Source organism: Tachypleus tridentatus, chromosome 2 (assembly GCF_004210375.1).
Source record: "Tachypleus tridentatus isolate NWPU-2018 chromosome 2, ASM421037v1, whole genome shotgun sequence".
NCBI classification, from domain to species: Eukaryota; Metazoa; Arthropoda; class Merostomata; order Xiphosura; family Limulidae; genus Tachypleus; species Tachypleus tridentatus.
In genome coordinates this window covers 29,982,263-29,994,358 of record NC_134826.1, presented here as the reverse complement: position 1 = coordinate 29,994,358, position 12,096 = coordinate 29,982,263, and the positions used below count along the sequence as shown (strand labels likewise).

General features: G+C 31.0%; 1 protein-coding gene across 7 annotated transcripts in view; it reads left to right on the top strand.

The window, feature by feature from the left end:
* Positions 1-12,096, top strand: part of TBC1D5 (TBC1 domain family member 5) — a 164,354-nt gene that overhangs the window by 126,490 nt on the left and 25,768 nt on the right. For all 7 annotated transcript variants that reach the window (XM_076482280.1, XM_076482319.1, XM_076482265.1 and 4 more), the window contains one exon: positions 3,199-3,305. In XM_076482280.1, the coding sequence (XP_076338395.1) occupies positions 3,199-3,305 (107 nt within the window). The remainder of the gene's footprint in view (positions 1-3,198; positions 3,306-12,096) is intronic.

Below are 12,096 nucleotides of genomic sequence, written 5' to 3'. Positions count from 1 at the left end.
TGCTGGGACTTTGGAAAACTAGGTTCAGTGTGATGCTGGTGTTTGCTTTTTCTTCAGCTCTGTATACGTTTTGTGAAATTTATCTCACAAAGCAGTTCTTAGTAGCAGGATATCATTTCAAGAATACCTCACTTTGACTTAGAGCTCCACTCATAGTCAGGGTTGTTATCTATGAGCTGATCCATGATTTGTATGATTGCTGTGATGCTGTTGCTGAGAAATTCTGTAGTAGGTTCTCTCACTGGTGTTTTCTCCTCTGCATCATAAGCTGTAGATTCACTCTGCATGTGTTGCCCTGCTAATTCTTGAAGTTCATCATTACTAAGATTCTCACCATGGGTCTGCAGCAATTCCTCAACATTGTCCTCATTAACATTCTCTAGTCCCACTTCATTGGCCAGTTCAACAATGTTTTGGATAACTGATTTCTCTTTAATTTCTTCCAAGTTGCTGCATGCTTTTGGCCATAAATTCTTCCACACTCTGTTCATGCAGTTTGGAGTCACTTCATTCCAGGCTGCTCCGATATTAGGTATGGCATTCAAATTGTTCTAGTCTTTCCAAAATTGCATGATGGATTGTTTATCTTCACCATCTGTTTTCTCTACAAGTTGCTTGAATGTGCAACAGAGGTAGTAGGCTTTAAAATTTGATATTACTCCCTAATCCATTGGTTGTATTAATAAAGTGGTGTTGGGTAGATGGTAAACCACTTCTACAGAAATGCAAGTTTGAACTGTGTCTAGATTATTGGGGTGGCCTGGTGCATTATCAAGCAACAATGATGCTTTAGGTTCAATATTGTACTTTTCACAGTGGCACTTCACAGAGGGGCAAAAATTTGAAACAAACTAATTTTGAAAAATATGAAGCATTACCCAAGCCTTCTTGTTTGATTCCCAAGTCACTGGTAGACTTGATATTAAAATTCCTTTCATTGCTCATGGTGTTTGAGAATGACATACAAGTATTGGATTTAACTTAAATTCACCTTTAACATTGCACCCTAGCAAGAGAGTTAACTGGTTCTTTTCAGCTTTAAACCCAGATGCACGTTTTTCTTCCCAAGAGATAAGAGTACGAGAAGGCATCCTTTACCATAAAAGGTCAGTTTCATCCACATTAAAGACAAGTTTAGGAGGATACTTTCCTCACTCGATGATGGCTTTCAGAGTTCCAGGGAATTCCTGGGCTGCCTTTGTATCCACACTAGCCACTTCACCAATGATTTGTATGCTATTAGACCAACATCTGCTAGCTGTAAATGTTTCTGTTGTACCTCCTTTTTCTTCTTCAATATGTGTGAAGATGTTTCTTGCCTTTTCCATTATTATCAGTCGGCTCAAGGGCATGTTCCTGTGCATTTGATCACCCACTCAAATACTTAGCCTTTTTTCCATTTCTTCAAACAAATGGCTTCTTGAACGAGTTACCTTTGTTGCTGACAATTTTATATCAAAGGCATTGATCTTACTTCAGGCTTTAGACTATTCACCATGGCTTCTGGATTTGGATGGGGTAAGTCAACATATTATCTTATTTTGATGATATACATCTTATCTATAGGATCCCATCTGTTGGCATATGTTGTCTTGTTGGGTATGCTGAATATTATATCTTAGCACTGTATCTGTATGCTTTTCTAATGCTGTCTGTGGAGAAAGTGTGTTTCTGTATGACTTATCTAGTAGTGTGTATTTTAGCCTAGGTGAACCACACTTGGCCATAATATTATATTTCTAAGGCACTTTCCCTGGATGGACCTCACTTGGCGTAATCCAATACATCCCAAGGTGGTGCTTTTACAAAACATTTTTGGGCCATTGGACCATACTTAGCCTATTCATAGACAATTTAAAGTCCTTTAGTCCTAGCTATGTATACTTACATCAAATTATCAGGTATGGTACTGTGACTAACTATCACTATATCCTATCGTAATACTTGCCATATGTGAACGAATTATGTAGTATATGTTGACAACAAGCTGACTTTGTATTATCTGATAATTTTTCATCAAACCACATATATTTAAAACTGTAAACATATTGCAATATTTAGTAATGCAAGCATTATACAGTTGTAAGTGATGTCCACTGTATCATTGAATTAGCTCTACACCTCAGGGGCCCAATAGTAAGTATATTTAATTTATTATTCATATTGTTTTTTGTTTTTTTTCATAGTTGATAGGATTATAAGAAAAGCTTGTTTTTAACTTTTATTTATAAAAATGTAGAAACCTATCTTAGAGTAGAGTATTATGAAAGGTTGGTTATGATATGAAAAAGTATGTTCTTTATTAGTATGGCCAGAAAGACCTGTTCTAATAACTGTTTAGCCATTTACATTTGTAAAACTGATTTAATTGTTTCATTTTAGGCTTGCATGTGAGCACACAAAACAAGTTTTCTCAATGGGTATAATTAAATGTATAGGTTTTTCTAAACAACCTAATGACTACTACTGTCATATAATGTTGGAAGCTAGTAAATTCACAGAGCAAGATAGATCTAAATAATAGCAGGAGATTAAGGAAATCACATTTACAATGTATGTCCTGGTACTGATAAATAAACTCTTTCTTTCACTGCATTATGTGTTGTATTTTTTTACGTGACTTTTTTTTTTTAATATACAATACTGGTGTATATTTCTTGTGTCATCTTATTCATTTATATTTGAACTCCTTTGATTTTACATTTGAGTATTTAATTTGTTCTGTAAATTTGTAAAAAGCCACCAGTGGTTGAACTGTTTGTGCACTTGTTCCTACACATTGTATAATTTCGTATAGTACAGTACTTTCACTTTTATTATGTAGAGAATGCTACCCGTTTCCCTGAAAAAAGATTAATTATATGTAAAAAAAAATAGCTTTCTCATTTATTGCTGACTAATGGCTGACATGATTAGTTATTTCAGTAATGATTAATTCCATTGCCACATTTATTATGTAACTGATAACTAATTTTTATCAGTAGTTAATATAATTAGTATATTGTTTATTGTAAATAGGCTGTTAAATAACTAACAGGCAGCATTATAACAGTTTTGAATAATATTGATTTTCCTGGTTAATGAGATTAGTAGCCAAGCGATTGTGCTTTAACTTTGATAACCATAAATTAGTATTTTATTCTGAAAACAATTGAATTAGTTATGATCTGTTAATTACTTTTCATTGGATGTTTACAGTACTGGATGGCGATTATACCTCTAGCCTTAACTACTTGATGCATTATCCAGTAATAACTGATGCCCACTGCATCATTGAATTAGCTCTACACCTCAGGGAGCCACTAGTAAGTATATTAACTTCGTTATTTGTTTTGCTTTTTGGTTGTTTTTTTTCACAGTTGTAGTGATATAACAGCTTTTTCTAAGAATGATAGTTTTGCTTGTAAGTATATTTCCTCAGAAGTTTAGTCTGAAGTGGAAGAGGGAAGGAAACATTTCTTGTTGAATTTTTATAAATAATTTCAATTTATAATACTTCAGAAGGTTGTGAGTTTTTGTCAAACAGTGTTTTCCTTAATTTTTAGGATTAAGATGTTAGTTTGAGACATAACTAAAAGTTAGAAAACATTGTTTATGAAATTATTTACTCATAGCTTCATTCTTTATGGATTAGCAGGGTGAAAACCTGACACTCCACTTTGCTTTGTTTTCACACACTTGAATTAGTTAGCGTTATTGCATGAAATGTGGTACACGTTCTCTACGTAATATCTAGTTTGTACTTTAAAAACATTATATTAGTCTAATTTAGTTCTTATATAGTATTTTATGTTGTGAATTTTCTGAAATTTTGCTGTGAAAAGCTACTTTCAAAAACATTAAAAATAATTTCTTTCATCTTAAAGTTTCTGCTGTTGCTTTTTATTGGATGCCTAAAATCTTGCAAATGTAACTAGTTTTTCAAAACATGATCATTGTTGTGTTTGTTTTGATCTAGAAACATCATGCTTATTTTCTCCTTTATTCATAAAAATTGTTACATACAGTCAAAGTTATTCTTTAAAAAGTACGAAAAAAAATTTAACATTATAGATTAAAAGGCTCCATATTTTATAACCATTGAGTCTTAACTTGTTTTATATTATTAATCATGTATATTTGTTATTTGTTTTTACCTGTTGAAGTGGTTGTTTGGGAGTGAAAATAGCATAGAATGACAGCAATACAACTTGACCCATATCTCAGTCCTGATTTAAATAATATTTTTCTAAGTTTTTCTCTAATAAATACAATTTCCTTTAAACAGGTTAGAAGTTCTTTCACTTCTATGAGTTAATTGCATAACAATAAATTTACTGGTACACACAAGTAAAAGAATCTTTTGTGTCATTTAAGTAGTTTGCCATCCCAGAACTTCTAGCTTACCATATTACTCTTAGTAGTTTTATATGATGTCATCTTATAGAAGAATATTACTGTAGCTTTCCAACAGAAATAACAAGAAAAGATTATTCTGAAGAGAATAAAATGTCAAAACTGTAAACACATTCTCATGTTTGTAGTTTGTTACTAAGCTTTGTAAAGTTTGTTTAAAGTCATTTGATTTCCCCTATAATGATTTCTCTTACTTTCTCAAAAACTATAAATCTTTTTTATTCAGTCACTTCTAGATGTTGGTTCTACCTGGTTTTAAGGCTAAAATTTATCAGTTACTGTTCAACCCATTTACTGTATCATTGTAATAGGTTATATTTACAAAATCACTTGCAGAAAAGGAAAGTCATGTGAGAAACAAAATATCAGTAAATTATTTATGAGGGTCGACAGTTTTGAGTAAATATAGACAATATCCTTTGGAGCTCTGCAAAGAATAAAGTTTAAACGTTTTTTTTTTTTTTAAACTACGTTAAATAAATTTTATAACATTAGAAAATATCAATTGTGCATTTTTTTAGAAAAAGTTGTTGAAATAGTTAAAATTATTATGTAACATTTGATATGCAAGTGTGTACTTGATGCCGTAAAGTTGTTTTCTGGTTATAATAGGGTAATTGATTAATAAAGGGGAGGGGTAGATTTCAAGTTACTGATATTTAATTTTGGAGTAAAACACCTACAGAATGTGTGGATATATAATACAGTATTGAATAAAAGTAGAAGTAATGCACTTATTTAGTGACCTATTTTTGCTCCTTGTGTAAGCTACTGTGATTATTTTACTTGCATACACCAAGCATTAGCTGTGGCAACAGCAAATTCTGGTACCATAAAATCCAGTTTGTATACCCTTTAACATGATTTCTGTTTGTGTTGTGGAAGGTTCTGCCTGTTTAACTTATCTGAAATGTTGCATACAAAAATAAGTTATGTAAAAATTTGTCACGATGACTTATTAATTCTTTGAGGTAACATTGGCCCCTTTTGTTCAGTGAAATTGTTGGGGTTTCATTATAATATCAAGAGACTGTTCAGTTTATACCACCCCTTGTGTATTTGCTTGCAAGAAACTTTCTTGAAAGTTACTGATACTATTACTTTAAAATAGTCTCTATTAGTAAGGAAGAGTAAATTATGTGATAAATGTATTTTTGAGACTGACTTATTGTGAGCCATAGTACAAAATTATAAAAATTGTATAACCCTATAATGTATTTAACCTACATATTTTTCTGAATCAAGACTTTTTGAACCTGCATGCTTTTTTAATCAAAACTTATTAAACCTTCATGTTTTTCTGACATCATGCAATTACTGTGAGCCATCATATTCTACCTGCATCTCTTATCACATGGATTCCTCTGAGGCTACTCATGGAAGTTTTATTGTGCATAGTTAACTCTGGGGCTGCACTGATACAAAGGATATGGAAAAAAGCTATGGAGTAGTTCCACTTCCTTTCAGCCTCCCATTTCTTCCTCTCCAACACTGGAAATATGATATGCTCCCCTTGCTACCTGAGTAATCCTTTCTTTGCCATAGAATTGTCTGTTTGTTTGTTTTTTTGTAGTGTTTGTCTTTTACTTGGTGCAAGATAATCTATGTAGCTGTAATAATTTTCCCATCATAGCAAAAGAGGTTGGCCATAATGAATGTTATTTGATATGTGTATTTAGGGAAGATGGAGAAGGCCAACTGACTTTCTTTCACCATTCTCTTGTAGTTTAGTGATTCAGTTATTAACTTTTCACTTTTTAACAATTCATTGCAGATAGTAACAGATTACTTTGTTCAGGCAACCATACTATCCTGGTCAATAGCAGCTCTCTGGGAATCAGTCTTAAGTATCTCGTTAGCACCATTCTCAAGCTTAAGTCTAATCAGTCTTAGATCAAAGGAATCAGAAGTGAATCTCACTTTGTTCATGATATCTCTTCTATCACCGTTTAATAAGGTGAACAATAATGTTTTGTGGGTTGGATGGTCATTTGCCCATTTTTCATTCATAACTTTTTGATAAACAGATATTTGTTTTATTCAGAGATTCTACAATAAAGAGTCTGAATCTCATGCATAATCAAGAGTTTTGTCTCTGTGTATTTGCTTACACCTTTACTTGTTCTACAAATTTCCACTTCATGGTTGATGTCTGCAACTTGCTACAAAAAAGCTCTGAATCTTGCACAGCATCTGCTTTACATTACATCTTTGTGCTCTAGTGAGCCATGCTTTTTTATTTTCATACATACATCCTGTTATACCATCTTTTGATCATTTTGTATTAGGACAGTTTGAATGAGATGTGCCTAGGATTTGTTACAAAGACCTGAATGTAATCTTGGGCCTCCCTGATAAAGTAACAACCTCTATTATTTCATTCTTTTTTATGGATGGCTCATAATTTGAAGACACTGTAGATTCTCTCATGTTTGCTTTAACTCTTTCATTAATTGGTGATTTTATGTTCAGTTTTTAGTAGGAATCCCATTTATACTTTTTCCAAGAGAGATGACAAGTTCAACTGTATGTTCAGAAGTTTATTTGGCTAAAATAGATATAATTGTATTGTTATCTGTTAAATTTTACTCTGTTTGTTACAGATATATAATCTGGTTCATCAGTATTTAAAGTCAGTTTTCCTGCTCAGTTTAACATTAATGATAAATGCCACATTATTCAACTGTGTAACATGATTTGAAAACTGTTGCAAAATGTATCTGATTGTGATTTGATGCCAAAACAAAGGGCACAGAAATTAAAAATGTATGGATGTGAGATTGGTGTATAGTAAGGCTCTTGATCAACTGATCATTAAATTATACAGTAAAATAAAGTCAGTTAATTTGTAAAAATGACATCAACAATGCTTGTCATATTTGGAAAACCCTTGAACAATATTTGAATATGAAAGTTCACATCAATGACTTAAAATCTCAAACTACAGTATTTCAAGTATGTACAGTTATAAAATGTATGTTTTATTTCCAAAAGTAGGTTAAGCTTTTTAAGCTTGAAAACATATTTATTGTATTTTGACTTGTGCAAAGAAACTCAAGTCAAAATACTGATCTTTGTGCAGTGTTATTGAAAACTTATCAGGTAAATAAGACATACACGTTTTTCCAGTTCAGTTTTAAATTTAGAAAATCAGTTACTAAACTGAAGTACTGACTTAACATAAACATGTCAGCAGATCGTCATTTTACATCTATGTAGTTTTAAATTTATTCTTATTACAGGGTTTTGTGCTAAAAGCAGATCAAGTGCTATATGAGATTTGTCTGATGTTCAGATCTTCTGTGACCGGGATGGAATTATTTATCCAGAGGCAGTTGTAATAAGTTTTCTAGTGTAAAATTCATTATCACTGAATCAGAAAAAGAAAAAAAATGAAATGTGAGTTGACTTGGTGTGAATTGTTCCACAGCTTCCTATAAGACAATATTTGGGGTAACAAAAACATTTAAAACCAAGTCATAGATTTAATTTAAAATATTGTTTTTATATGAAATTGGATGATAGTACAAACTTCTATTTTCGAATAGTTTCAACAATTCCTTCTAGCTACTTTTATCTAGAGTAGATAAAATTTATGGTTAAAAGACATTTCATCAGTTAGTGTGATAAAGACTATGAGTGAAGCCTTGTGTAATAAAGTATCATCTTTCTTTCAGCAAAATGGTATTCTTTGGATTAACATAATGTCAGTACTCATGGATATATGTACTTTATGATATTCAGGTCAACTGATACCCAGCAAAAAAAAAAAAATAAAAAAATTGCAAAATGCAAATTTATGACCATTAAACAAAAGATAAATTGAACAGACAGAAGAGAAAAACAGCTATGAATATTTATTATGAAGTGAATTTCAAGATGTCTCTTATGAATCCACAAACTTTCTTATGTGCATAGCATCTCTTTGCTACATGGCACTCCCCCCCCCCACCAAGGTGTTGGAATATGTAAAAATGACATTTATGTCTGCATTTATTATCAATATTAATTTTAAATATGTTTAATAATGAAAAGGAAGTAACATATGAATGAGGAAATCACATAGTTTAGAAATTTGCTTTAATGTCAAAAAGGTATCCAGATTCAGTATTAGTGATGTATAAATCAATTTAAAAACAAGTATTCACACATAAATGGGATGGGAATTTAAAGCTGAAGTACCATTAGTCAAACTCAACATAACTGAATATTAAGAATTAAAGAGAATAATATATGGACTCAAAAAAGGCAATAGGAAAAACAGCTGTGTATTATTTCAAAAATAGTTTATTTATTCTAGGTAAATGAAAATATCTGTAAAAACATTTAAAAATGTGGAAGAGAAAAAGAAAGAAATTGTACTTGTTGAATCTAAAGGTGGGATAAATAACTTAAAAGATAGCCACAGGACTGTTTGTTAATGCAGATAAAAAAAACACTTGAGGAGGGTCACTCATATCTCTTGATTTCTTTCCTTTTCACAGTGCAAATACTTAACAAAGTGCCAAATAACTTATCAACTTATTGCAAAATAGTATCTAGTTTTGGCTTAAATAAATTAATGTAATTTTATTCTTTATGAGTATCCTTTTATATGTTATAAAATTTCAAAACTTTAGTTGTGAGACATTGTTTAGAAAAATTTTTAGAAAAATACTTTTTTCTTACCATTACAGTTTTTTCTATTATCAATTAGAAAGTTTCTTTTGCATAAGCTAATCAGTTTTAACTTTATTAATATTTGTTAACATATTTCTTTTCACCACAGCTCGAGTTACCAGTTTTAGCTATACATTAAAAAAAACCTGACAAAAAAATGATTGACGACTTAGTATTTGATTTTACAAAATAGCATCACTGTTAATTTTGTTAAACTGGGTATTATTGTTTTGATAACAATATTTATTGTCAAAGTAAATTTATATTGAATAATATTTTTTTTTTCAATAAATAAGGATTTCAGTAATTGGAATATTTTGTTATAGCCTACATAATGGCTAGACCTGACTAAATATCATGATGAATTGTCACCAAAGAAAATTTCTTTAGCTTTCAAACACATCTAATTTAACATGAAAGCGTTTTGAGGAATAAAATGAACTTTTAAAGAAATGTTTTAAAATTCTGAAAGGCTTCATTTTTTGTTCCAATGTCTTCTAAATTTCTTGTGAGATTTGTTTTCTTATCCCTAAGGAGCCAAAACTTTCCCAGGAAACTATAACTCTGCTTACTCATACTGATATTTCTACTGCCTGTTGGTGTGAATAACTTATATCCTGCTGTATCCATTCATTTCCTCCAGTGGCACAGTGGTTTGTCTGCAGACTTAAACACTATAAGTTGTGTTTTGATACCTGTAGTGTCCAGAGCACAGATAGTCCATTGTGTAACATTGTGCTTAATTACAAACAATAACTATCTAACCATAGTCAAACATTTTTTGTAGCTATATTCAAAGCTGTGCTTCATTACAAGTTGTTCAGGGTGGTAATGAAGGGTTTTAGTAATGAAACCACTAAAAGAGAAGGACAATTAGGTGAGAAACAAGACATGTACAGTGATATTCTCAACAAGTGATAGATTTATAGCAAATATACACCTATATTTCAGGATGGGCAGAAAATTAATGAGTTTTTTTCAAGTCTGTATTCTACCCACCATGCCTATCAGAACCTGGTTTCTAGTGGTGTAAGTCCACAGACATACAGCTGTGTCACTGGGAGGCAAGTTTATTACAAGCGAAACTCTTCAGAGTCACATTTGAGTGGAAGTTGTAATATGTTTTATAAAGTGAAATAGCCAACATTTGTGAAAATTCTTTAATTCCTCAATGTTTTACCTTAAAATTTTATTAAAAGGTAGACACCCTGTAGAGCACAAGCCTACAGATATGTACTTTAAAAATAACAATAGTGTGTTACCATGTTAAAGCTGTAGGGTGAAATATTAAATAATGTTTACAGAAACATGCTTTCACTGTGGTATGCATTGTACTGTTGCAGTTTAAATATTGCTTTCGTTTTCTTTACACACTACAAAATATCAATAACAAAACATTTTAAAATTCATTGTGCAGTGATTTGAAGATCTTTGGTAACCTACTACATCTTTAAGTGTTGTGCTTAACATTTATAATTTATCCTTTCAACTGTTACCTATTTTTATGTCCTGAGGGTGTTGTGAGAATGTTCTTATATTTTCATTTCTTCCTTTTTCTGGTGTTTTGTTTCATGCTATGAATGTAGTAATTTATTTAGTCTGCCCAGAAGAGTTAATTTTCTGTTAGTGGAATGGATTTTACAAGATGGCTTATTTTAACTTACTGACTCATTCTACTGCATCAGATATTTTTTTGTAAATTATCTCAAACTTTTTAGGTTTTTTAATATTTTGCCTCTTTGTATCCTATACTTATATATTATTGAATTATAAGTTCTTTTATGGCCTGTTATTATAGTTCTGCACAAAATTCACTCAATAAATAAATGTTATATATCTGTTTACTTACATGTGATATATATATGACTTCGGTAAAACAAAGGAAGAGGAATTCTTCCTTCCAATATTTGTGATACATAATTTAGAATAAATCCAATTAGCTCAAACACAATTTGAATGTTATCTAGCAAACCATGACTGCAATATGTGATAACATCCGAATAATTTCAGACATGTAATTGAAAATTCATGAGTAATGGTTTGTCTGAATTAACTTGGGCAAATATCGTTTTGAAATATGGAGGGTGCCAGAGTTATCATGGACAAATCACAGGAGGCATTAATATATTTTCTACCTGTTTATTGGACAATCTAAAGTAGATTTTATGCTTCTCTGTTAAATTTATTCCAGGTCTCTACAAGGATCGACAGGTTTTTAGCAGCAGCTGTCCATCTCCCTTTACATCAGTATTCTTTAAAAAATATTTATATGTAGTGCAATCATAATATGTGTACATATTTTTCTGAAAATACTTTACATTTCCCTTTATGTGGCAAACATGATGTTGATTACAGTTTTTCAGGTTAATTGTGCCCCTTCCAGACATCTTTTTATTTTGTTGTTGTTTGCCTAGGTAGCATTTTGATGTACCAGCCTACTGTGCATAGGAAGGTTCTTGTGTGTGTAATTAAGACACTTTAAATTTTCTGTTTGAAAACACTGAGAGTTCTCATTGTAGACCTTGATCCTCTTTTCATGTTTCAAATTGTGAAACTGCTTCTCTCTTTTAGCTGAAAGTTTATCATTAATGTTCCTGCAGTGTTAGCCAGTCACATATTCTTTGTAAAACATTTCCTGAATCTGTTGTTTATTGTTAATTTTAATACTTAAGTGTTGGATATGTATCTTAATTTGTTAATTCAAAAACATCCCAGTATTTCTGCCAATATAAGTGTTATGTTTAATACCATCAAATTAAAATATATTGTTATGAAATTGAATATCAACTATCTGAAGTATGATTGTTGATCCAGTATTTAAGCTTGAGTTTACCTTTTAATATTAGTACACTATGTTAATCTATTTCAGTAATGATAATTTATGTCTTTAGGTATTTATTGGTTCTCTGCCATTTTATAAAAAAAGAAGAGTATATTTCTACTTATTGTCAGGTCATTTAGTTTATGTAACATTAACCACATTTGAACTCCAACTTTATTTAAGTGGTATTTTTATATACTGGCACAAGTTTCATGTATTGG